The sequence below is a fragment of the Colius striatus genome, chromosome 11, assembly GCF_028858725.1.
Source record: "Colius striatus isolate bColStr4 chromosome 11, bColStr4.1.hap1, whole genome shotgun sequence".
Classification (NCBI taxonomy): domain Eukaryota; kingdom Metazoa; phylum Chordata; class Aves; order Coliiformes; family Coliidae; genus Colius; species Colius striatus.
The window spans coordinates 20,547,233-20,574,498 of NC_084769.1; the positions used below are offsets into that span (position 1 = coordinate 20,547,233).

Sequence of the window (27,266 nt, forward strand, 5' to 3'; positions counted from 1 at the left end):
ATCCTAATAAATACACACTAAGGACTATAAAATTAATGAAAACTAAAGGACAGCAATTAAACATAGGAGATGTTTACATTCCTAAACATTTAATTTATGTTTTTTAAACATCATTGCAGACTAAGGTAGGTTTGCAAGTTATTCAAGCAATGTCTACTGAAAGGCACCTCTGAGAATTTCTGATTCAACAGCTAAAACTTAAGTCGTATCTGGAAAAGGATGGCAGCATAAAACCAAGTATGTAAAAACAATTATACAGTTTAAAATTCTTAGTGCTTATCAAACCATAAAAGCTCTTTGTTCCACTTTTCCTTAAACTCACATGTATGGCTTGCTGCAAGATGCACTTGATCTAGTCTGGAGATTGGTGTGCTTCCTATGGTGAAAGTGTACTGTTGGGAAACGAAACGTTATTAAGGAAGCAGTAGAACATTTCTTTTCCATGGCTACATTCCTGGGGATGCAAGATAGTCAAGACAAATCCAATTGTCATCACTAGCACACCGACAGCAAGAATCAGGCAGGATATGAGGTTATCTGAATGGTTCCATCGCTCTTTGGACAGCCTTAGATAACACGCTGTTGGGATGATAAAAACAAGTGGGGTGGCACTCAGAACTCCCTGTGTGTGGGAAACAACAATAGAAAAAACCCTCATAAGCATGTATATTTAGATGTGAAGAACAAAAACCTAAATTTTGAAACGCTTGTGATTAGCTGGATGCAACAGTAAAATCTTCTAGAGAGGCCTTTTCCAGTGTTGCTGTACAGAAAACTGTCTTTTTGAAGTCACCAATAACTTCCAATAATATCTGTAAAACTAATTGAAATAATTCAAATGTATTTAAATGCTTTTGCTTTTCTCATACAAAATAGTATTTTATGCTGCAAGTACCATAAGATCTGACTACCAGAATTTTATCAGTTTCAGAAGTACAGCAGAAGTCCAAACATAATGGTTTTGCAATAACTGACTTAAAATATTTAAGATCATTCTGTGTAGGAGTCTAGATAAAATGTAATGTAATTGTCATGTAGCAGTTCAAAGAATTCTGATAAATTTCTACATTTATGACCTAATGTAGGTTGACTTCTCTATGAAAGCAAAGCTCCCTTTGAGAGAGTAAAACCTTCCTTCTTATTACTAATTCAGTTCCTCTTTAAATGCTCTCTTCAATAGGAACAGGTAAAAACTACCTGCCTAAATAATTTTTATAGCAAAGTCACTGCAGATTAACATGAATTACATGCCAAATGAGAGCATCTTTATGAAGAAATTTAGAATGTTGACTTAACATTTTTAACACACTGAACAAACACTATATTTCAAGTTAATTATGGTGAGGTAGTAACCCAGACTGCTGAATATCTTTGCATTTCTGCTTGTACAAACTTTCGTATATTTATATGGTTGAAACTGTTAACAGTGATCAGTACAGACACCAAAACCAGGTAATATGCACGCAGTATCTTTTTCACGAAAGCAAGACTTTTTTAAAGTGTGTGAAGCAACACAAACCAGCACCACAGTAAAAGAATAGCACAGCAAAATTCATGGACCCTGACCCTGCATGACTGAACAATTTCCCTGGGGAATAACCTCTGGGCAAACACAAAGGCTTGTGTTTTATTTTAAAATCAGAAAGCAGAGAAAAAGTAAGTAGAATCAGAGAAAGAGCAGGAAATGCCATCCATGGTGACCAATAGCCAGCTCTTCTGCTGGACAGGCTGCTGAAAAGACAGATCATCTTTCTCTCATTTGTAAAGACTGACTACTCATTTTTCTCTACTGGTGGATATCAAGACTGAACAAAGTGAAATGATTACATCTGATAAATATGTACAGCTTTACTGCCAAATTCTCTCTTAAAAAGGAACAAAAACCCCATCCCGAGAGTTGAACTACCTACTTAAATGCCTGGTTCTCAACTTCCATTTGTAACTCAATCAAGCTATCAGATTGACTACTGAGTAATTGCTTAGGCCTCTCTGTGTGAAACTGCTGAACAGCAGCTCTGCAGAGAGAGACCTTCGAGTCCTGATTGATAATAAACTAGACATGAGCCAGCAATGTGCCCTCGTGGCCAAGAAGGCCAATGGCATCCTGGGATGCATCAAGAAGAGTGTGACCAGCAGGTTGAGGGAGGTTCTTCTCCCTCTCTACTCTGCCCTGGTGAGGCCTCATCTGGAGCCCTGTGTCCAGTTCTGGGCTCCTCAGCTCAAAAGAGACAGAGAACTTCTGGAGAGAGTCCAGCGCAGGTCCACCAAGATGATCAGGGGAATGGAACATCTTTGATACAAGGAAAGGCTGCGGGAACTGGGGCTGTTTAGTCTGGAGAAGGGGAGATTGAGGGGAGATCTTATTAACATTTACAAATATCTAAATGGTTGGTGTCAGGAGGTTGGGACATCCTTTTTTTCTATAGCAGCTAGCAACATGACAAGGGGTAATGAGATGAAGCTGGAACACAAAAAGTTCCACTTAAATATAAGAAAAACTATATCACTGTTCAGGTGAGGGAGCCCTGGCACAGGCTGCCCAGAGGGGTTGTGGAGTCTCCTTCCTTGAAGGTCTTCAAGACCCTCCTGGACATGTTCCTATGTGACCTGATCTAGGTGAACCTGCTTCTGCAGGGGGGTTGGACCAGATGATCTCTAAAGTTCCCTTCCAACCCCTGCCATTCTATGATTCTATGATTTTACAATAACTTAATCCCAAGTAGGAATAACACATATGTATTCATTCTAGAAAGACTCACTGGCAGGTCTCTTGTGCAAATTAATCCTTAATATATTATACCATATAATAAAAGTAAAACACAAACATATATAGATATATGTGCACACATAGTTAATTAGGTTCATTATACCGGTATTTGGATATTTGGCCTGAATAGGCATGTGGGTAAGTATGCATGTATTTAAATACCTTTATTGGTGTATTTGTATTGTGTATATAATATTTGTATTGGTGTATATTGGCCTGTACACAGGCGAGCTTTCTGTATTTGTCATGTAAAAACAAGAGGGAAAAAGATGGAAAAGAAATTACCAACAGATGCCATGAATGAGAAATTGTAATGGAAACATGCATCTTGACCAAACCAATAGGAATAATGTTCATTTAGAGGTAGTTGTAATTTGGAAGGACTAACAGAGGATAAATTATATAGGTCATTATTTTAAATAGTGGCTAGTTGGATAGTTTATCTGAATACTCAGACCTGTTCTATAATATAAGTGCAAGCATAACCTGCCAAATCACTGCTGCAAAATCACTCATGTTTTTCAGTTGCCAAATAAACTGCACTGTGTATCAAACAGTGTACATGTATCATAATGTACATACATATATCACATAGCAAAAAGAAAAACTCCCTTCACTTTGTTCCATCGGTAAGGACGCAATATATGGCTCAAAACTGTCAATTAATGTGTGGACAGGGACATAAGGAGGCAACTCTAAAATACTTCTTTAAAAAAAACAAAGGCTTCCCTTAAAAGGTTCTCTCCACCTTCTAACTTCTATATCCTGGAGTATGATATTTCCACATCTTTATTTCTTAAAAATAGCTGACCTGAAATTGAAGGTAAATTGTTAAGACAAACAATGTTTATCATAAATAAACATAGGCCTGTGCAAACCTCATGAAGTTCAACAAGGCCAAGTGCAAGGTCCTGCAGATGGGTTGGGGCAATCCCAAGCACAAATATAGGCTGGGTGGATTAAGAGTAGCTCTGAGGAGGAGGACTTGGGTGTCTTAGTTGATGAGAAACTCATAATGACCCTTCAATGTGTACCTGCAGAAGGCCAAGTGGGCTGAATCAAAGGAAGTGTGGCCAGCAGGTTGAGGGAAGTGATTTTCCCCCTCTGCTCTCATGTGTTACATTCTGGAGTGCTGCATTCAGCTTTGGAGTCCCCAGAGTAAGAAGGACATGGACCTGTTGCCCAGAGAGCCAAGAAGATGATCAGAGGGCTGCAGCATCTCTCCTACAAAGACAGGCTGAGAGAGTTGAGGTGGTTCAGCCTGAAGAAGGCTCCAGGGAGACCTCATAGCAGCCTTCCAGTACCTAAAGTGGTCTAGAAGAAAGCTGGAAAGGGACTTTTTTACAAGGGCATGTAGTGATAGGAACAAAGGGTAATGGCTTTAAACTGAAAGTAGGTAAATTTAAATTAGATGTAAGGAAGAAATTCTTTACTATGAGGGCAGCAAGGCACCAGAATGGGCTGCCTAAAGAAGTGGCAGATGTCCTGTCCCTGGATATGTTCAAGGCCAGGCTGGATGAGGCTTTAAGCAACCTGGCCTAATGGAAGGTGTCTCTGCCCATGGCAAGAAGGTGGAACTGAATGATCTGTAAGGTCCCTTTCAACCCAAACCATTCTATGGTTCTATGATAAACTTAGATTAATTTTTGTAAAACATATCCTTTGATTAAATGTACATTCTGTGCCAAAACAGATTGTCTTCATCTGGTAAGTCTACTTTGATAATGAGCAGTATAGGACTCAAGTAGACCACATGACAGTTCCAGCCAAACAAAAAAGTTACACAAATGTGTTAAAACTGGCTCAAGGCATTAAGTGTCTTGTGTGGCTGGCCTAGTAAGCTCCATCTCTGACACAAAGCAATACTGGACACAGGAATGTTTACTGGCAAACCAAGAAGTTTTCTTGTAAAATCATACACTCAGGTTATGAAATTACTCAGTTTTGCTCCATGTTAAGTCAAAAGCAGAGAAAATATCTAGTAACTATCTCTGTGGTCTCACTACTACTGGTTCTTTCTTCCCCTCCCACTTTGTTTTTTGCCCCTTTGGCACAAGGCAGTCACTAGGATCTGCCCCAGTGTTTAGTAATTTGCCAAGTTCATCAAAAGCAGAGATTAGAGAAAGAAATGAGAGAGGGATTAAAGAAAGAAATTCACTCTTGCAATACAGTTAGGATTAATATTTTAGTGATTTCCACTGCAGTTTAAATACATTTGTTAAGTCACTGTCACTGCCATATCTGTTTTAAAAACCCTCCCCAACCATCTGAATTTTACTTCCTGAACTTTTGTTCTCCTTTAATTATTCGATTTTGAAGCAGTGAATTATTTCTTTTTTTCCTACTATGATTTCTACTGAACACTATGTTGAATTACATAAGATTTTCAGTAGAGTTGTGCATTTTTCAGAGCTCAGTTTTATAAAAAAGTGTGATTTATTAAATAAAAGAGTATACAGGTTCACTTACATTCAGCTCTAAAACTATTCCAAGGCAATCATATACTAACGATACACCAGTCGCCACAGCAACGATAACTACAGTCACAACAATATGGAAAACTGTTGAGAGGTTCCCATGGAAAAACACATTGGCAATCACCTGAAACAGAACCACAATTTTAAACCTTGATTTTTACCTCTTTACCTTAAGGAACAGCTTATTCCATAAACTAACGGGTGAGAATACACTGACTGAATTTCACCCAACTTGCTGCAAGAAAAAATCCTCATTCGCTTCCAAAAATAACTCATAGCAAGCACTAAAATTGCAGAACACTTGCAAGACTGACTTAGTCATAGCTGCAGGATTTAGAGTATACTTATTTTCTTCTCATTTGACCACTACTGGATAAAATCCACTCACAATTATTTACTGAATAGATGCATTTCCTAGATGGAGATATTTTCACAAAGCAAAACTAGTAAGCATGACAAATATGCTACTTTTGGCTCATCTTAATAGAATAAGTGGCATTTATGCCACATTTTGAATTTTAAGTAGTCCTGATACTGTTAAGTAACTACTAATATAATATCAGATGTTATTATGATAAGAGTAATACAACATTATATTGCCAGAATCTAAACAGTACAACTGGTACCCCTTACTCATTGCATGTAGCAGGATAGGATATGCTGATATTTATTACAGATTAATACATATTAATATTGTGATTGATGTTGTGATAATATTATTAATATATATCAATGTCATTAAAGGGAGAATGTAATACACTCTTACCTCTCTGGTCACAAAACATTCAAGAGGGAAGGTCAGAATTACAGTAACTCCATAACAAAACCTTCCAAATGTAGCAAGGTTGTCATCTCTACAGTAGTTTTCAAATATATCTCCTGAGGCACAGTAAAACATAATTTAGTTTGAACTTCAAGTCATTTGCCTATTTGCAAATTGAAGTCTAAGTTACTGGAGTTGTGGGAGTAATTGAGACTTTCTGATCCCCTCTCCTGACACATATGAAGAAACTGCATTTACAGTCAAAAAATTCATCTAGGAGGAACTTTTACCTTCTCCTGCTAGTCACAGTGTTTGTATTTCAAGTAGCATTTATCTTTCAAAAACATTTTAACATATACACATTAGAGTTTGTCATCCATTATCTTCCCCTTTGCACAGACTTTGTACAAGATGCTGGTGTTTGTTTAAATAAATATGTGAGAGATTCAGAAAGCAAGTTGGTATGTAAAAGATACATTTCCTGTAAAAATGTAATTCTTAGAACAACAACAATTACACAAGGAAGGCTAGGGAGTTACCTCTGGAGAACTGTATTTCCCTGACAGTATCTAACCATTGATGGTAAGCTGCAGTGAAGAATTTGAAATATTCTGACCACAAAAGCCCATTATAAACATATGGATTATTACCTAGCAAATCTTTTTACATCTAACAAGAAAGGCACTGGTAGAGAATTTGAATCATCATCTTCATTAGCATTTACCATGAAGAATCTGGAATAATGATCTCCAAGAGTCACTGCAAGACGGTGATCAGATGATATATCGGGTCTTTTCTACCCAATTACTATATTGTCTTATGATTTACTACTTTTCAGATCACAATGGCACTGAAGAAGCAATAAGATGTACTTTAGATACAAAAGCCAAAAGATTTTGACAGGGGAGATGGAAGGTAAGACAGAACCTGCTTACAGTACAGTCATATGCTGAGGGAAGACTGCAGTCACAGCTTTCTGTACTTGAAATATCTCAACCTGTTTGCACTTAGTCTAGCTACAGTTGCATCTAGGACAGTAAGTTATTTTGCATAAACAGCACTGGAGGCAGAAAAAACGGACAGATCAACCAGTAACTCTCAACATGCAATTCCTCTGTTGTCAATTACATGCTGCTGCTCATCAGGAAAGGAAAAAGCTTGGAAGCCTTCTCCTACAATTTGAAATAGCATTATTAAATATCAGAAAATCTGCTTGTTTATGAAATGTGCATTTTTCCTGAAGAAATTAATGCACTGAACAAATGCCTTGTTCTTCTGAAAACACCTTTTCTACATCAAGAAAACAATGTTAAATAGTAGGATGCAACACTGATATATATATATTTGATATATATATTTATCCATACATGTATATTCACATAGCCCCAGAGGTGATGGTAGGATTAGTAAGAGAAGAAAAGCTGTTGTAAAAATAGGAAAGATCTCTAAGTCTGAGCTAGGATGCTATGTTAGCTTAGACAGGAAAAGATACAGGGTAATGTACAGAAATATATACTAAGCACCCTGTGGAAAAATTAAGGCCATTTTTTTTTTACTGCTCTCCGCTAGTAGACTACGTCGCTAAATTGTTCGTGTTTAGTCCTTGGAGGTATTTTGATTATGGAAATATTCAAAGGTGACTTTCACCAGTAAGGCTTACATTTGGGAATCTGACACCTATTAGCTGACATCTTTGAATTCTGTTTTGGTTGTTCAGTAACTAGGAGGAAATGTCAAACATAGTGTGATTTTAGCATTATTTTCAATCACTAGGACAGAAACAGCAAAAGTCAGACAGGAAAGCAGAAATGTAAAGATTATGCAACAACCAAAACTGAGTGATCAAGACATTTACCTTCTGTGTATCCTGTAAAAGTCATATATCCACATGCAGCAAACACTACACTGATAACAACAGCGAGTGAGACAGACACATGTGTAACTCGAGACCAGTTCTTTAATGTGGGTTCTTCCAGTGATTCGTATATTAAAAAGCTGTTATGGTTGCAGATGAATGCTGAAACACACATGACAGTTAAAGCAAATGTATGAATACATGAATATTACAGAGTGTATATTCCAAGGCAGGAGAGTCATAGCAGAGTGTGAGTCCACTCATCACTAAATACAAACATTAATCCTACAATGAGTGGTGAAGATAAATGCCTTGAACTTGTACTAATTTGATTTAATGGAAGCTTATATTCATCCTGAGATGACTCTCATTACATTACTCTAAAATGCCACTCTGTTTCCCACCCTCCAAACTTCCATTCCACCTCTGTTTCCTTTTCCTGCTTTCCTTTCGCTTAAGAATGCAACAGAAGGTTTTTTTAAATCCACAGAACCATTTGCTAATTTCAGGCTTCCTATGATATCCATTTTAGGCAGCAGCAAGTATTGGGAGACCTCAGATTATCAGAGCATTAACAAGAAACAATATACCAGATTCTGCAGGCAGCAATGGATTTTAGAATGAGGATAATGGAAGTGACTCAAGACTCATCTGAATACGTCATTGTGAGGAATGGGAAGCAAGAGGCACTCTCTAGAGAATGTGTGCAGTGTGATCTAAGATTTTTCTGTTGGAGGTTTTCAAAGAGAATGCAGGACAGAAGGACCATAGACTCCTCAGTTTATCTGTTAGACTAATCCTATTGGTGCAAGTGTTTTAAGATGACTTGCACAGTTGAGCTGGATTCACATGCCACACAGCGGCAACAGTCTCTAGGGCCAGATGGACAATGGATGGGGATAATGTCTTGGACCACAACAACTAAATTCATATGAATGATTCAAAGTCAATTTAATTTTTTACTAAAGCAGCTTAACATGAATATAAAACATAAAAAAAAAAAAAAATCTAGATCCAAAATGATTTTTTACAGTTTATTTGAATATGGAAAATAAACAAAAATTACTTACCAAATGACATCACCCCAACAGCTTGTACTGCATTTGATTTTGCAAATATCCATGCATTTTCTGATTTGGGACTAAAACAGACATTTGTTTTAAGATATTAGCTTCTTTTCAACTAATAGTTATTAAAAATAACTTAAAATACTATGCTATAATATAGAACTGCTAGTCAAATCTTCAGAATTCTCTGAACAAGGCCAATGTTTATCAACAGTAAGTTGAAAATAGGGAGATATCCTTCTCACTTCCCTTTTTTAAATTAAAGTGTTTATGTAACAGTTTTTACAGCCAAAAAGTCAGCCTATTTCAGTGACCACTTTTGCAAAAGAACTCTTCAAGTTATCATGTACTAAGAAACAGCAAGAGGGAAAGTAAAAGCTGTTACCTGTTCTGACTGAGGTTCTCTCAACTCAAGATCTATTTAGAAGCAATTTCTTCCTTTGAATTTGCACATGTAATCCATGCAGCCTAGAGATAATTTTTCCCTAGGCCACAAATCAAGAAATGCAGTTTGTATTTGTACCTATTCTAACTATTCCTCATAGTAAAAGGATCCTGCTATTTCCCAAATGAGTGATAAAATAAAGTGTTAGAGAGTATACGGAGATTTTTACAACCAGGCTAGAATCTAACATCCCCCACATCTGCTCCTCTAAGATATGCCCACAATTCCAGACCTATGGTAAATGTAATTGTTAGAGAATCTGGGGGGCATTAAGAAAAGTGTGTCCATCGGGTTGAAGGAGGTTCTCCTCCTCCTCTACTCTGCCCTGCTGAGGCCCTATCTGGAGTACTGTGCTCATTTCTGGGCTCCCCAGCTCAAGAGGAACAGGGAACTTCTAGAGAGAGTCTACTGGAGGGCTACAAAGATGATCATGTGACTGCAGCACCTCTCCTATGAGGAAACGCTGTGGGAGCTGGGGCTGTTTCACCTCGATAAGACTGAGAAGTGATCTTATCAATGCTTATAAATTGCTAAAGGGTGGGTGTCAGGAGGATGGGACAAGTCTTTTTTCTGTGGTGCTCAGTGACAAGACAAGGGGTAATGGACACAAGCTGGAACATTAGACGTTCCATTTGAACTTGAGGAAAAATTTTCCCATGAGGGTGATGGAGCCTTAGCACAGGCTGCCCAGAGAGACATTGTGGAATCTCCTTCTCTGGAGGTTTTCAAAACCCACCTGGACACGTTCCTGTGTGACCTGATTGAGGGGAACCTACTCTAGCAGGAGAGTTGGACTAGATGATATCTATGGGTTCCCTCCAACCCCAACCGTTCTGTGATTACCATCAGCAAATTTTGCTAAAATCCATTTGATGCATGAACTTCCTCTCTGAATAAAGAGCCAAAACAAAAAAGAGAGGAAGGACATGAAACATCCTTTTCCAATGAAATGCACAAGCCAGTTGAACATTGTATTTCTAATAATAAAGCACAGACAAAGGAACAGTACAGAGAAGCTTGCTCTTAAAAAGGTGTTTGCTGCTAACTTCGATTATTTTGTTTCTATTTAGAGTGAAAGCTGATGCCACCTGAGGCCTTAGCTGCTATTTTCATACTGCCCCAGAAAGCCCTAAGGCACTCACACAAGCTGTTTGAAGGTAACAATGGCAGCTTTTTCTCCCCCTCTATCTGGTGATAACTTGCTGCTTTTGACAGCTGGAGTGGCATATACTATGTTTCAATGTTTTCAAATGTTTAAACTACACCCTCACCCTCCAAAAAAAAAAAAAAAAGACAAAAATGATGCTGTATCCCCTTTCAGAACTTTTCTCTTACTATTACTTGAGAGCTTATGTAGTTAGTCCTTCTTTTTCCACATTTAAAAATAACCCAGATTTACAGTATCTAATGCATATTCAGTTCAGACAGAATACTTTTTGACTTTAGCATCAAAATCAAGTTTGATTTTTTGTCCTCAGATATTGTCTTGACTACTATAACACACTGTTTCCAGTTTTAAGTAGCTGAATATGGCCCTTCTAAAACATCCTTACATTCAGCATGGAGATGAGTTGATGAAATAGAGATATCCAGTGTTTGTCTTATGAAATGTGAGTTCCCACCTGCTATAGCTGCTGCAGTTCCTTATATAGACTAGCCTGGTTTAACTTGATGCCACTGATTTTAAATCCCTAGAGATGCCTGTGGATTATTCATGTTCATTATTCTGAATGTATAATTTTGAGGGGAAATATCCACATCTTATTGACAAAACGTCGATAATATTTCAAAATACAGATTATGAAAAGCTGACATCACAATTGTTCCATTCTGTAACCACTAGAGGTCAGCTTTGATATCAAATATACAGAACAAAAACTTGGTTTATATTATCCTTTGAAAAGAGAATTTTTGAACATCTCTCTATCTCCTTTTTTATTAATGATTAACACTTAAATTACCTAATAGTGTAAAAATGAAAAATTTTTTTAAATGCACAGAAAAACATTTAATTTCTGTGAAAATGGTACATTCTCTGCAACAGTATAGCTATATTATAGGCTCCTACAAATACGGATTTAAAAACCCAAATGTAGAAAATATGTGAATTTCAGTTGAAACATTTTGAATAATGTAGCCAGAAAACATCAACAAAAAAAATCAATTAAAAATATAACAATAAATCACAGGAGCTAGCTGCCTCCGTGCATAACATTTAGCTTATGCACTTGCAATATGCAACAGACCAAAATATAGCTTTGCTGAAAAATCAGATTAGGAGTATTATTTGGGGGGGGGGGGGAGGGGGAAATCCAAAAGAACAAAATCCTACTTATTTAGCAGCCTAAGAAGATATAATCCTCTTCTTCTAGTTGCAGAACTGATGAAGAATTTCAGATCAGTTGTTTGAACACTATCAGCAGATTGCAATGTCATATAAGGTACGTTGGTACAGATGAAATATGTATCAGTATGTAACTATTTCTTATACTAAGTCATATACTTTTCCATCTGTTTTGGAAAACATTTTCATGCCTTGGGAATCAAGGGATCTCACAGAGATATGATATCCAAACTAAGTGAAAGCAAGACAGTAAGAAATTTCACTTCTGAGTGTTTAGAACTAAGAGTCAACAGTTCTAGAGTTCTGACCATATCAATAGCATATCATCCTTAATCCAGTCTGTAGGATATACAGACTCATGCAAAGTTCCTGGGAAAGGGTGCAGGTGACATAAAAGTGTCTATATAAAACAGAACTTCAGACTGGGATAGAGAAAACTGAGTCAGGAAACAAGTAACTATTAGTTATGGAAGAGCCCAAGAGTGAATAGTCACTTCAAATGACAAGACAAAGAGTAGCTAATGGAAATATCAAATGTGAAGGTAAACACAGCTTAAACATACATTCATACATACAAATATATGCATACATATAAATAGATGCATATACAGGCTAAAAGAGTCTACCACAAAAATACCAGGTAATAGTATAATACCTGTCCTGCTTTTTCAATCCTGCTGCTACTGTAAAAGTTGGATTTTTTTTTAAAGGACCTTTGTTCTTACTAGTTTTACCTACATTCTTGATAACAATTGTTAACCAGAGATTTTAACTGCTGCTCATACAAGAACAGCAGTAGCTGCAAATATCCATGAATGACAAAAACAGCTTCGTTACTGCTCCTCACTTAGTGTATAAAAGCACAGCCTACGCCTGCATGAACACAATTGTTTTTCCATGCTGGAGAAAGAGAAGTCATCAGATGAAACACACTGAAAGTTAACAGAATACACTTGAGATATTAAATGCACTTGTTAAGAGCTGTACAGTCTGTCATATATAGTAGAAGTTGTAACACAAATAGTGATGAAGAAAGCCTCGAGATTAAGAGAGTAAGACTCTATTCAGACTTCAGTATACTTAAGGGAAAGTATAGGCTAATAAACATGTTAAAGAGTTTAAAAAAGTTTTGAAAATTTTAATGTTTATCTGCACAAGAAAAGAACAAATGAACCAGGCAAAGGTTAAGACCTCCTAACTGGGTAAAAGGCATTTAACATCCAGTTCACAAGTTAAGAGTTGGGGAAAATTGTTTGGCAGCCTAAAACAGCGTATCTCCTACTTCCTGTAAACATTTACAGTATAATATCGTAATAATATCCTAATATCTTAAGATCCATGCCATGCCAAAATCTTTTCTGTTGTTTATGTAAAAATGCTGCCAAATATAATTCAGCAGCAGAGTGCATTAGAAGCAAAGTATCTTTAAGAGAGGCCAAAGAAACTTATATACCTGACCTCAATTCAGCCTGCAGGTATGAAATATTGAAAAAAAAATTACTTTCTAAAGAAACAGTAAAGTCTTATGTTTGACAAGGGAGTTACATGTTGGAATGAAGAAAAGACTTCCACTGTTTTGGATTGAATATCGGTGAAAACCCACCAAGTTTAGGTGCAAACTGGCAGCTACCAAAATAACCCAGGTGGATTATTTCAGGTTTAGTTCAATGACATTTAGGAAATTCATGATAAACTTTAAATTCTATTCTATTCTAAGATAATTTTTTTTCCCTTAGCTTTTGTTTAAACTTTAAAATATTGAAGACACAAAAAAAAGATTACAGGGGCTGAATATAACTTCAATTGATATAATGGAAAGAAAATGAGTAAAACTCTCTTCAGCCTTTAATTTCGTATTAATCAAAGTCATCTTAGTTATTAAAGAAACACAGACAAGGGAAAGCTATGTGTCAGCCCAACTTAGGTACAGCTGCTTTAAATCCTCTTTCTTCCTTAATGAGCTACTTAGCCATTCTGTAAATATACAGTAGCTTAGTTTTACTTTTTAATTTCATCACCCATTGAAGTTTATCTTTGCTTACTATTGGATTATCTGTACGAAGGGAAGAATCAACTTTCTACTTTCAAGTTATTCTCCTGAACACTTGGTGTTTCATTTCTGTGATCAGCTGCCAGATGAATAATTCTCACATCCTATTTATGTGTAGCAGATGCTCTTGAAGTTTTTCCTAGAGATTTATGTATTATGCAGACACTGACATCACGACATTCTTTCCAAAAGAACATCAAATTAAAATGATCCATCTTTACAAGCTACATAAAATATTGCTTTTTACAGCAATGGATAATGTTTTCAGCTTTGAAGCACCAAGCTATTTTTTGCAGTATTAATATACTGCACATTTACAGTTTGAATTAATTTTAACCCATTGTTTTTGATCACAATAGAAAAATATCCAGCTCTGGATGGAAATAAAGATCAGAACATCAAAATATATTTTTATCCAACATCTTAAAACTATTGAGAATAAAATAGTAAATAATTGGATGAGTGGATGGTGAGGTCAGAGCCCAGAGGGTGGTGATCAATGGCACAGAATCAAGTTGGAAGCCTGTGGCCAGTGGAGTTCCACAGGGATCGGTTCTGAGGCCAGGCTTGTTCAGTATCTTCATCAACGACCTGGATGAGGGGACAGAGTGTACCCTCAGCAAACTGGGAGGACGGGCTGATTCCCCAGAAGGCTGTGCTGCCATTCAGTGGGATCTCGACCGGCTTGAGAGTTGGGCAGAGAGGAACCTCATGAGGTTCAACAAGGACAAGTGCAGAGTCCTGCATCTGGGAAGGAACAACCCCATGCACCAGCACAGTCTGGGGGTGACCTGTTGGACAGTAGCTCTGCAGAGAGAGACCTGGGAGTCCTGATTGATAATAAACTAAACATGAGGTGACAGAGCCCTGGCACAGGCTGCCCAGGGAGGTTGTGGAGTCTCCTTCCTTGCAGGTCTTCAAGATCCACCTGGACATGTTCCTATACGACCTGATGGACTAGGTGGACCTGCTTCTGCAGGGGGGTTGGACTAGATGATCTCTAATGATCCCTTCCAACCCCTAACATTCTATGATTCTATGAGCCAGCAATGTGCTGTCGTGGCCAAGAAGGCCAATGGCATCCTGGGATGCATCAAGAAGAGTGTAATCAGCAAGTCAAGGGAGGTTCTCCTCCCCCTCTCCTCTGCCCTGGTGGAGCTTCATCTGGAAGCTTCATCTGTGTCCAGTTCTGGGCCTCTCAGCTCAAGAGGGACAGGGACAGGGCCCTGGATGATCGGGGCCACCAGGATGACCAGGGGACTGGAACATCTTCATTACAGGGAAAGTAAGTCTGGGAGATTGAGGGGGGATGTCATTAATATTTAGAAATATCTAAATGGTGGATGTCAGGAGGTTGGGTCATCTCTTTTTTCTGTTATATCTAGTGACAGGACAAGAGGTAATGAGAAGAACCTAGAATACAAAAAGTTCCATTTAAATATAAGGAAAAAACTATTTTACTGTGAGGGTGAGAGAACCTTGGCACAGGCTGCTCGGGGAGGGTGTGGAGTCTCCTCTGTAGGTCATTAAAATTCTCCCAGACACAGTCCTGTGTGACATGATCTATGTTGACCTGCTTGAGCAGGGGGGTTGGACTAAATGATCTCTAAAAGTCCTTCCAATCCCTACCATTCTATGATTCTATAAAACTCTGGGTTCAGAACATTGAATTTTATCTGTAACTTCATTATGTCCTTCAGGCAACAATAATCACATTCATGATATTAATCAAAAGCAAAACTCAGAGAAAGGGAAGTACCTCAATTTCACATTTGTTGTAAGAAGAGATAAACTAAACCAAGTAATCTCCCATCATAAATACTTTTTTTTTTCCCTGAGAACTAACAAGAAAATAACATTCCTATAACATCTCTGGATAACCTTTTCCATTCCCAAAGCAACTTAAAAAAATTTAGAAATTAAAACACAGCACTCTAAAGACTCATAACTGATGTTTCTCAGCGTACAGTTTCAAACCCTCAAATCATTAAAAATAGTAATGATGTTACTGTTTAACTGATGGTCTAACCCATTGCAAGTTTCTAGGAAAGATAATATTTTCTGTTGTCCAAATAATAGATGTAATTTTCAACTAAAATGTGGATTGCATTTAAGCAAAAAGTTTTATCATTCTCATACAATTGTCTTGTACCTCTCAAAGGGAAACAATCTTCACTTTGGAAAACTTAAAGGTAAATGAAAACCGATTACTATTCAGAGAGTAACTGTTGAAGTGGGAGGATTCCAGTGGAACAGGATGCCAGTGGAATCTCATTTGAGTCCGGGACTTTTGAATGGATTCAGCAGGAACTTGAAACATGAAAAAAAAAAGTAAGAAGCATCCTTAATAGAAAGTATGAAATGTGCTGTTAACACAAGCATGCTAGAGAACAGAGTGAAAAAAGAAAAATCCTAAATATGTTGGTAAATGGAGAAATCATCTGGTAAAGCAGTATTCAATTTTGTAATGACGAATTCTACAGTTATTCAAGGAAAAAAAAAGGATTCACAAGAACAGAGCCACGGAAACAAGTGAAAAAACAACCACAAACTTCATGAGAACAGCACAAAAGACTGGAAAAATTGGTAGCTCACAGTTCTAAAGAGAAAGGCTTGATGTTTTTACTCAACTGTAAACTCAAGGCATGTCCACATCATGCTACTTTCCAAAGAGGCAAACATCAAACTAGGTTAAATGAACAGAAGCACAGCAAACCCAAAAAGATACAGTTGAAAAGGACCTCAAGACACTTTGCATGTCAGATACATCAGCCTTTCTTCTCTGCTCCTCAATGACAATACCACAGGTCGTTGGATACCAACATTAATTTGCAGGAAACTTCATCAGATAGCCATTGAGAATGATAAATAGCACAAGAAATGACAACAGAAACACTAAAATACCTGTGTTTAGTCAACAGAAAGGATTATCATACAGGGAGAAGTTGTAGCTCTTTGCAGGTGTTTTTTAAGCATTTGAAAATGAAGGAACAGTTTGTTATCATCTACTGTGGGTAGGCCAAGAAGCAACCAACATGAAATGCAATAGACATACAATACACACTTCAGAAGAATTCTTATGAACTAGTTAAGAACTTGAATGGGAAACCATAGAATTGCCAAGAACAAACTAGACAATCTCCTGTCACCAATAACAGGCATACCAGCAATCGTAGGGATTCTCGCTTGGCCCCATCAAGCCTTTATCTATGGTCGCACAAATTCTTCTCCTATATAATGCACCAGAGGACTGTGTTTCCTGATCATGACTTTTAAAAATCTTTTTGGAAACTGTAACTTCTATTGTATTTTAATAAAGTTTCACAGTAACTGTGTTATTTACTTGTTTCACTAGTCATAATACTACAATGGGACTCAAAATATATTAGTGTTCGTTATTCTCATTGCCAAAAGAAGAGATGGTATATCATTATACCATCATTATAACAAAATATTAGAAGAGGGCCTTAATAAGTACATATCTATTTCTAATTGTAAAACAAAAGTAGGAAAAACAGTAAAAATAAACATTGCTAGAATGTTTGTGAGGCAAAAAAAATCTCATTAACAGTTCATTAACTTGCTAGAGGCATTTTTGAAAACAAGATGTGTAAAAGCAAAAATGGAAGTCTGTAAAGAATTAAGAAGTAAAACTTCAAGAATCACTCAAACCCTCAACATTGCTTACTGTAAATTAAAAAAAAAATCAAACCATGCACTCCATATTTTTCAGTGCATCACAACTGTTGAGAAGAAATGTTGCCATAGCAACAAGCCTCTTCCTTTTTTGACTGAGGATTTTGAGATTACCCTTTCAAAAACCCTTCTAACTCACAGTACAAAAAACATGCTGCTTCAGAAAGATCAGGTGCAAGGGTGGAAGTTACACACTGCCCTGAGTGCATCATTTTATGGTCAACAAACAACATAATCTGGTACAACTTTAGAAGCTGCTACTCTAGCCATCTTCCTACTATTAAACACGAATACCCTGCAATTAACCTACATCCCACAGCAGTGAGGCAAATGAACAATTACATGTAACACTGCTGAAACAATCATAGTGGAAGAATCGACTTCTTAAAGAAATATCAGAAATATTATATAAAACTATTCTAATAAATTTAAAAGTTCATTCAGAGATAGAACTCATGTTTAGAGAGTAAGGAAAAAGGCAGACCTTCTAGGCCATAAAGGAAAGATAACAGGTTCATAACTCTTCCTTGCAATACAATTATAAAAATATTGCCAAAAAAGTTCATGTGTACTAAATTGTCTAGGACATTCCAATGTCCAATGTTAAATGTGACTTTCGGAGTATATGTGCTGGAAAACAGTTTTGCATGCTTATATTGTTTTCACAAATGACAGAATAAAGTTTTCATTACTGTGTTCTCTTTTCCCCTTGCCATTACTTCTCTTCAATTATGACATCATCATATTAACAGCAACATTGTTAAGTATTTAAAGACTGTAAATACAGGCTATCTGACAATAATGGACAAAATTAAAGATCTCTCAAATGCCAGACAATTTCACGTGCCTACTGCAGGCACACCTGATTTTTTTCAATTTCTAAATTTGCTTACATGCAACAGAAGAAGGGAAAAGAAAAAGATAAAGTATGTTTAAAAGAGAACGTTCATTTTGCATTGCTGTTAATACAGATTTTTTTTTTTCCAATTATTTGTCCATCCCAGAACAGCCATGTTCCAAAACTATGGGGATATATGTAATAGTGAAATAACAGATTACATATGGCAAATGGAAGAATACTCACACTTGTGGACCGAATGTTACTGTTCTCACCATCACAACAATCAGGATGACAACAGTTAAAATCAGAGAAATAAGAGATACCTGTAAAGGTAAATACAGTAAGCTGCTGAAAAGTTGTCCTATCAACTACATAATCATAGAACCATAGAATGGTAGGGGTTGGAAGGGACCTTTAGAGATCATCTAGTCTAATCCACCTACCAAAGGAGAGCTACCTAGATCAGGTCACAGAGGAACACATCCAAGCAGGTTTTGAAGACCTCCAGAGAAGTAGATTCCCACATCCTCCCTGGGCAGCCTGTGCCAGGGCTTTTTCATTTTTTTAAGAATAATTATCAATCATGTAAATTTCTAAACATCATGTCAAATACTTAGAAAACATGTCCTATATCATCATATTTTAATTTGTTATTCTTTTTGAGTAACTAGGCAATTGCAACTATTTGTCTAATTTTAAGTGATATTCCCATTTAAACATTTCTAATCAGTGGTGCTCAGCATTTCAAGATCAGGACTATTATTAGCCAGTGCTTTACAAGACTTGAGTTCTCCTAGCAGTAGATGGAAAAATTTCAGCAATTCATATGGAGACCAAAGTTTTATTTAAACTATTCCAGGTTTTCCAACAAATCTTGGGACAGAAGAGAGTCTGAACTTCTAAAATATTTAATACGCTGTAGTCAGATCGAATTGAGTTCATAACGTTAAGTCACAACTGGTACTTATTTTCTCATGGCATGCAGAAAAGTAAACAAAAAAATCAACTGCTATCGTGATTTACCTTTCCTAGTTTTGCTATGTCTCGATATAAAGATATAGGCAAGGTAAAGATGACGGTGGTAAGAAGAATTATGAAGTGACGGTCAGTAAGCACATTATCTGGTCCAACTAAAGCAAAAAAGAAAATAATTTATTTCTCTAAGAGACTGATATGAGGAACGGGTTAGTTAATCAGGTTAGTTACATTTGAAAAGTTAGGAGCAACAAACTCTGATGAGCAGGCTTTTATCCCCTTTACTCAAGGGTAAGTAACACTGAAATAAAGACTAGGTATTAAACAACATTGAGGAAGCCATAGAGAGCACATGTATCATCATAACAATTCTGGAAATTCCTACCAAGTGCATAACATAGGGGATATATTATACTGAACTTTGGAAGATTGGCATTTCTACTTATAAATTAGTACACGTTTCTTTCATCATGCCTGGGTCAATGTCAGCACACTCCAACATTCTACTACTTCTTTCTACCATTTACTCTAGAAGATTTTTTGACACTGTGTGTTATCAACTACTATGCTGCAAAGACAAGCAAATTCTTAAAGAATGATCCTAAAGGAACTTTGAGGTTTCTTTTGAGAACTTATTTTCTTGCTGTCAGCTGGCTTCCACTTGCAAAATACAGATTATCATGTGAAAGCAATAATAGTGTTATAAAATTTCCCGGAAGACATTTGTACGACTGGTAATTTTTTCAAGCCAATGACAAAATAAAACATATCTCAGTTTCAGTCAGTCAATCATGAATCATGGGCTTGAAGGATAGCTTTATGAATAATTATGGCTGGAGTCAAAAGTCTGTGTTCAGTTTCTACTATTCTTTGAGAGACTATAATGCTTTTGCACCTCTTTCCAGGCAGGCGTTCTACCAGCTAGTTGAAAGATGTGACATGCTGGGGTTTCCTCCTATTACAGATGTCGTATTGTATATAAATTATTACATATTTAGTCTCACTATCAGAACAACAGTGTCACAGTTAAAACTGAATCTACACCTTTCAGGCTTCACCTGATGAAAATTATAGTTCTCCTGTGGAAATCAAACAGTTCATACAAATACTAATTTCCATTTCACTGTAGATATGTTCTGTTAATTTAATTTCTCAGTGAAGAATGTTTTAACTTAGCTGTGTTTGTGCTAAAGTAGATGGCAAACATGCACACAAATTGCTCCATTGATTCTGCTGTGAAAACTTAAAAGTAGAGCAAGGGTAACAAGTGCATGAGTTAAAAAGCTCAAAATGCCACATCTGGTGTGGCAGTGGGTACTTTGTAAATTTGTAAATTCATGATATGATTTGCAAATCTTCCAGAATTATTCACTAGATAAAAGTGCAGTTTCAGTATTCAAATAATTATTCTAGGAAATATCTAAAAAAGATGACAAAACCACAGAATCACAGAATGAACTTGAAATATAACGAACTTGTAAATACAGCACTGTGGATGACTCCTGTTTGCCTAGTACTTCACTGAAGTATGTGGTCTCTTTGCTGACAGTTCAATGACAACCAAGGTGTAAGATTCATAGTTTTCATTTGAGAAAGACTTATTAAAAAAATTCAATAAATACTCATTCACACATATACGCTTTAAGCTCTTAACTTGAACTATTTTTAAAAGTATTTTTAAAGCAAAATAAGAGGTAATCAGTGAATATCTATGCTATAGACCTATCCAACAAATTTTCCCCATTTAAAATTTTTTAAGTATATCTTACCTCCAGGAATTCTCTGAAAAACTTTAGTTAAAGTGTCTCCTGTTATTATGTTGTAACTGATCATAGCTAAAAGAAAATATTTTTTTTGTTAGTAGAAGTCAAATATGAAATAGTTAATTAACACTTAATATAACACTTTTGTAGACGTCAAGATTATATGCCACTATAACTCTTGTGGGAAGTCTGGCTAGCACAAACAACTTCTAAGTTTCAGGTTTAAACCAAAATTTTTAAAAAGTCTTTATTTTTAATCCTTTTTTTAGACAAGTACAACCTAAGCAAGAATCCAGTCTGATAAGCAAGGCCATTGTACTGACTTGCCATATAAACATTCAGAAAAGGAAAAAAAGGCTTTTTAATTTATTTTCTCTGATAGCAATTCTTTGACAATTTCTTTTCAAATCCATGTTTCTATTCAGTAAAGTTCCTGTGCTAGCCTAATAATCAATCCTGTAACCAAATATAGGACTTCATAGTTCATGAAAAAGTTAGCAAAATCTTTAAACCAGAGAAAGGAGAAAATAGATGAACAACTGTAGTCTTAACATTCACATTTCATTCTACATTAGAAATGTGTATATTTGTGCATGTGTGTGTATAAATACACACCAAATATATTTATATACTCATGTGGCACACATATAGGTGTTGACCTTCACTAATGCATATTCACTGAAATTGTAAATCATTAACATTACTTACAGGAAGAAATTCAAGCACATACATATACATAACTAGATACATGGTAAAAATTGAGCTCTTCACAATTCTTTTCCATATTCTCTATGCAGTAGCAGTTACACTTTTTTCAGTAAACACATTTTACACCATTGCCTGCAGCAACAGTAACTTGACTCCCTTAAAAATCTCAGCTATCTGTAACAAGTTCAGACTGATTATATCCACAGTAAGAATTTTAATCTGCGACACACAGTCTAGACTTTGTTATCTCAAGTCACCACCTCTTGCAGCCCCATATGTGAAAATACTAAGCTGATTTGCAATTTGATTTTATTACTACTGTAGGTGACAAATTCAGAATATCACTTTATTTTAAATTTCTAGTATAATTCATTCCTGCCCAGATTATATCTGTTCTTCTTCAAAGGGGTCTTGACTGTCCCATTTCCTAGTAGCAATTTGAGTATAAAGGTTGGATTAATGCTTTTGAAGAGCAAAGACAGCACATAATAGCAAGACCTGATCAGTGCCTTCTCCAATGACAGTAATACTGCATCTTTGGAAAAAATATTAATTCAATATACTCCTAAAGTAATATTTTTCTTTTGTTTCACACACATCAATTTTGTGCTTCATTACTCATTTTAGGACAGATTCTTTTATTTACTATTTTTCATAGCTACTTTTGTCATTCATTTTTAAGTTTGTAATAATGAATTTATTACATTTCAGTTAACTTCTACTATTCTAGTCCTTCAATTTATTGATTTCTTCCTAATTCATTCCTTAGAACACACCAAGTAATTTTTATTTTGTTAATAGGAAAGAGGTATACATAGTATATTCTTAACAGAGTTCTTAATATTTAACCAGTGAAAGAATGAGACAATATGAAAAAATTTATTATTTATAAAATCTAAACATTTACATTTTATGTGATCTTACCAATAAATGGATACAAAAATTGAAGAGTTGAAAGAATTAGATAACCTACAAGACCATATGTTTTTCTGACCAGCTCTTGATAGCTCTTGGTACTGGAGAGGTTTCCTCCTTTGATCAGTAATATAATGGAATAATCTGTTAAAATATAAAATGATTGTTAAAGACAGTATGAACCAACTTGTGGTTGGTTACTACTCATCTTTTTCACTCTTTAAAAAAGTCTGTAGAAAGGAAAACGGTGGCACTGGGAAAAGCAGGGATGAGAAATCTCACAAAAGATCTCAATCCACTAAATCAAGGAGTTATAAGAGTTTATTGGAAAGCAATTTCCCAATTAGGGACAGCAGTGGACTTACTTTCATCGGTTTCCAGTTTAGTCAAAGGGAACAAGAACTGTCACAAGCATTCAAAAAGTAAAATTCGGTTAATAATGCAGAGGGCTCCTGTATGGATGGAGCATTTGATTATATCCTGAAACCATATCAAGTGCAAGGATTGCCTGCCTCATGATGCTAGAACTCTCACTTTACTCATCTATCCAAGCTTGTGAAAGATAAAGCCTCACTGATATTTTGTGTTGTATCTATTGTGTATGATATAAGAAAATATTTGTATTGGATACTTTTAAAATAAAACATGTGCCAACCAATCTATCTGGAAGACCACAAAGCAATGTGTCTGGAGACAGAGCTGATGTCACAAGTGGAATTGTTACCACACTGAATATCAACTTTTAAAGAAGAATAGCTTAACATAACATTGCTGTTATGTCAAGCAATGCTTTAGTATTCGTTTGAGGACCATGGGACTTTCCAGTCCAGATTAGTTAGAGCACAGAATTTACTACTTTAGTGCAGGTGTCTTGACAGTAGCTAGACCTTGTCTATTCCTCATCTGGCTTTCACTTATAATCTATGCTGAAATAGGAACAGCTCCTTTCTGTGAGTAGTATTGGTGTTTACTATCTTCTGTAAATGACTACAATTCCAAAATTTTGACAATTTTAACAAAGGAGATTTCTATCATTTGTTAATGTGAACCCAATCCAGAGATTCCCAAGAGCATACGTAATTCTTACACAGTATATACAATAACATATACAATTATTCATTATCAGTTACATTGCATAGTGATCTTGTACCAGAAATGTTAAGCCTGCAGCAAGGGATCTTAGATCCACAAAGCATGAAAAAGATTTATTGTTACATGATCTAAATTGTATTTGTCTGTCAATCTAAAACTGAACCCAGTATAATTCAAAAACATCCCCCAAAATGAAATACAGTGAGAATTGCCAAGTCACAGCTGCTTGCCAATTATTTAGTAAATACTTTGGAAAAGAAATGCTCATGTTACATATTTAACCCATACTTTAAAATGCTACAAGTCACAAAGTTATCATTGCAAATATAATCTGCTTGTGCGAGATACCTTGAGCCACATCTTTAACATAATAAAACGCTGAGTTTAATTCACTGGTTCTAGGCCTGTGGCTATGAAGTCTTCAAAATATTTTAAAATGCAAAGGACAAATCAGATTTCCTATAGAAAAATGTGATGGGTTTGTGTGGAGCCACTTGTGCTTGTTAACAGGGGAAGAGGGTTAGAGTGCTGTCCCCAGAAACAGTTCCTGAAACTTCCCTCACCCGTCAGTTTGGACTCACCTCCAGCCCAGTTGGGTCAATATGGCATCTCTGCCATTACTATTTGTAGAAAATTTGTAGTGTGTAGGAGCAGGTGGAAGGATAGGACAGGATGGAGATGACTATGTGGACCATACAGTCAGAGAAGAAGGAAGGAAGAAGGAGTAGCACTCGACCAGAGACCTTCCCTCTGCAGCTTGCAGCAAGAGTGAAGGCTGTTCCCCTGTGACCTATGCACGGCAACAGCGGGAGTAACAGTCACCAGCAGCTCTGGGAAGATCCTGTGCCAGAGGAGGGGAGTCTTTTGCATCTCTGCCCGGAGGAAGCAGAGAGGAGCTGCAGCCCTCAGGATGGACGCATGTCAGATCTGTCTGTGCAGGACTGCCTGGCCTGTGAGGGACCCTGCACTGGAGCAGGTGAATCACAAGGTAAGTGGCAGGAGCCATTAGAACTGGACTGACTGCACGCCCTATTGCCTGCTCCCCTGCAGGTGGGAGAGTAGGTGAAAACAATGGGATCAGGTGTCTGAGCCCAGGAAGATGAGAGGGGGGTATGGAAGTAGATCTTAAAGGGGCTGGTTGTACTTTTTCATCATTTGCCCTACTCTGCATTGTTTTCAGCTGCGTATTTTCATTTGTTATCTTCTTTGTTGGTGGCAGATTAAATTAAGTTCCACTTTCTTCTCCAAGTTGAGTAGTCTTGTCTATTTTGCCCAGGACCAAGTGTCAAGTGAGCCCTCACTTTGGAATTCCCTCCTTAGGGAACTGCAAAGGGTCTCAGTACTTTTCTCTTCCCTGTCCCATCACAAGGAAGAAGAGTGGTCCTTTGTTCCCAGATGGGCCTAAACCGTGACAAAAAGTAATCAAAATTTCTGAGCTATGTTTATGATACGCATTTTTTTCACTTCATAAGGAACCTATTCCTTATGTTATACAGCTCTCCAGTCAAACCTTTATCATTTATGCAGACCCTTAAATGATACTTTAAGCAATGAAAAGCATCAACTTTTGTTCAGCATACAGGTAACAGAACATGTGCCATTCATGTTGACTTGGTTTGTTGTTTTAAGACTTGAGTCTGTGGAGGTTTTACAGAAATTCTCCTTTGATGCCAATGGATTCCTTTATGTTTATTTAGTATGCAACTTCAAAACTAGTCCCTTTTTGAAGGTACTGGTTTTTTAATGAATGGTAAGAAAATATTCACAATCATAGTACAACCAAAAGTCTTTTAATTAGGATAAAAACTGTGGACTAAACCAGGTGATTATGACCCACAAATAAGACCTATTCTTCCAAATGCTTTGATGTAGTCTAATAAACTAGGCTTTACAAAAATAAAATGCACACAAAAAGTAGCTTTACATGTTGTACAGTACAAATCTCAACTTCCACTAATCTGCTCAAGGGATCAGTGAGGTAAGGAAAAAACCTGTCATTTTAATTTCCATAGATATATCTGTTTAAAGATTCATTAAGTTCAAGATCAGCTAAACATTACAAGACTAATTTTCACTTTAGAACAGAATCTGCTGTGTACCTGTGATATAGGCAACCCCCAATAAAAGCAGTACTCCTAGTGGAAAACCAGCTTCCTTCATTGAATATGGCAATCCTGTAAATAAGAAAAGGAGAGATTACAGAAGGATCTTTCCTAATACTTACTTGAGACAATCAAAATAATATTCAGATTTTTAAAAATGCTATCAATCTCCCAAATTGGACCAGCATGCTTAACCTGAGAAAGACCATTTTCAATGGACGAAGTGTTGCCTAGGTGTGAAGTTCAGTCACCAGCTGCCCAATCAGACTTCTCCAATTACTATGGCAAAGAGGCTGTAGGGTATTTATCACTGAAAGATGTGATCCCAACTGACACCTCTGCATTTTTGTGTACCAAACAAATATAGAAAAATCTGTAGGATTTAGGAACAGCAGCAGAAAGCAAGTGTTATTCTCTAAACTGGGTAGTCATGTGTGCATAAACAAGGCTGAACATAGGACAGTGAAGAAAATTATTCTTACCTATAATGCCTGATCCTATAATAGAGTTGATAATGTTAAATCCAGCTGATGCCAGGTCACTGTTCCCTCCTTTGTTCCTGGGCTTACTAACAAGGGCTGTTTGGTCATCTGTTTCTACCTATTTCAGGAAGACAATGATAACAGTACACATGAAAAAAAAAGGTGAGAATAAAGATTTTATTATTTATTCTCAGAGCCTACTGAGATCACCAAAAAAATGTTATAGACTCCGATTGGTAGTATTTTACAGATAGCCTACTCAAGATGAAAAAAAAAATGCCACAGACTCAGATTTGTTGAGGTATTTTGATAACTAAATCCTATTTTTTTCAGTGAGAAATCAAAGGGGCAGTAGGCATTTATGTGTAAATCTGATGTAAAATCTTCTGTAATTGATTCTTCTCTGGAAAAAAAAAATGGAAGGCCATGAATATATAGAAACTCGGAGACAGGCTGTTAAACAAAGAGCTTATGGGTCACATTCCAAATATAGAAAGGTGAATCAAGAATTTTTGAAAATATTTTTGCTAATGTGACTGGTGAGTAAAAACGGGCCTCTGAAGCAGGGGAATGAAACAAAGTTCAGGAGTTACTAGTAAAGTATGCCAAAGTCTGAAGATGCTCTAATTCAAGGTTTTACCCCACATTTTAAACATTTCTGTGTCATCCAATGATTTAGTTCATTATTAATAGTTAACACCAATACAAAATCAGCTAGTCCCAGAAAGTTTCTGTAGCAAAGTCTGGTACAAACCAAAGTTCAAAGCAAAATTCATAGCCACTTTAATTCAAAAATTAAAGTTCTTATCTTCAAAAAGAATTTCTTCATAAGCATGCAATGATCCTCTCCTCAGATCAGCGCTCTGCAGTCAGAAAACACTTTAGAATCATTCATTAGAAGACCAGTATTTTAAATGAAGTCAT

At 36.4% G+C, this 27,266-nt stretch overlaps 1 protein-coding gene across 1 annotated transcript; it reads right to left on the reverse strand.

The window, feature by feature from the left end:
• Positions 1–376: 376 nt before the first annotated feature.
• Positions 377–26,454, reverse strand: SLC38A11 (solute carrier family 38 member 11). Its single transcript, XM_062004980.1, has 11 exons — positions 26,343–26,454; positions 25,858–25,932; positions 22,676–22,810; positions 21,050–21,115; positions 19,329–19,435; positions 18,549–18,628; positions 8,933–9,003; positions 7,863–8,024; positions 6,011–6,123; positions 5,237–5,368; positions 377–622 (listed from the first exon to the last, which is right to left on the reverse strand). The coding sequence occupies exons 2-11, from the start codon at positions 25,916–25,918 to the stop codon at positions 377–379; spliced, it is 1,173 nt and encodes a 390-aa protein (XP_061860964.1). The 5' UTR covers positions 25,919–25,932; positions 26,343–26,454.
• Between the last annotated feature and the right edge of the window lie 812 nt (positions 26,455–27,266).

Bases quoted from the DNA above. Each gene is read 5' to 3' on its own strand.
- SLC38A11 (XM_062004980.1), bottom strand. From the start codon at position 25,918: ATGAAGGAAGCTGGTTTTCCACTAGGAGTACTGCTTTTATTGGGGGTT. The intron at 18,629-19,328 runs GTAAATCACGAT...TTACCTTTACAG, and splicing joins ACATAGCAAAACTAGGAAAG to GTATCTCTTATTTCTCTGAT. The intron at 9,004-18,548 runs GTGAGTATTCTT...TGTCTGTTTTAG, and splicing joins GTAACATTCGGTCCACAAGT to TCCCAAATCAGAAAATGCAT.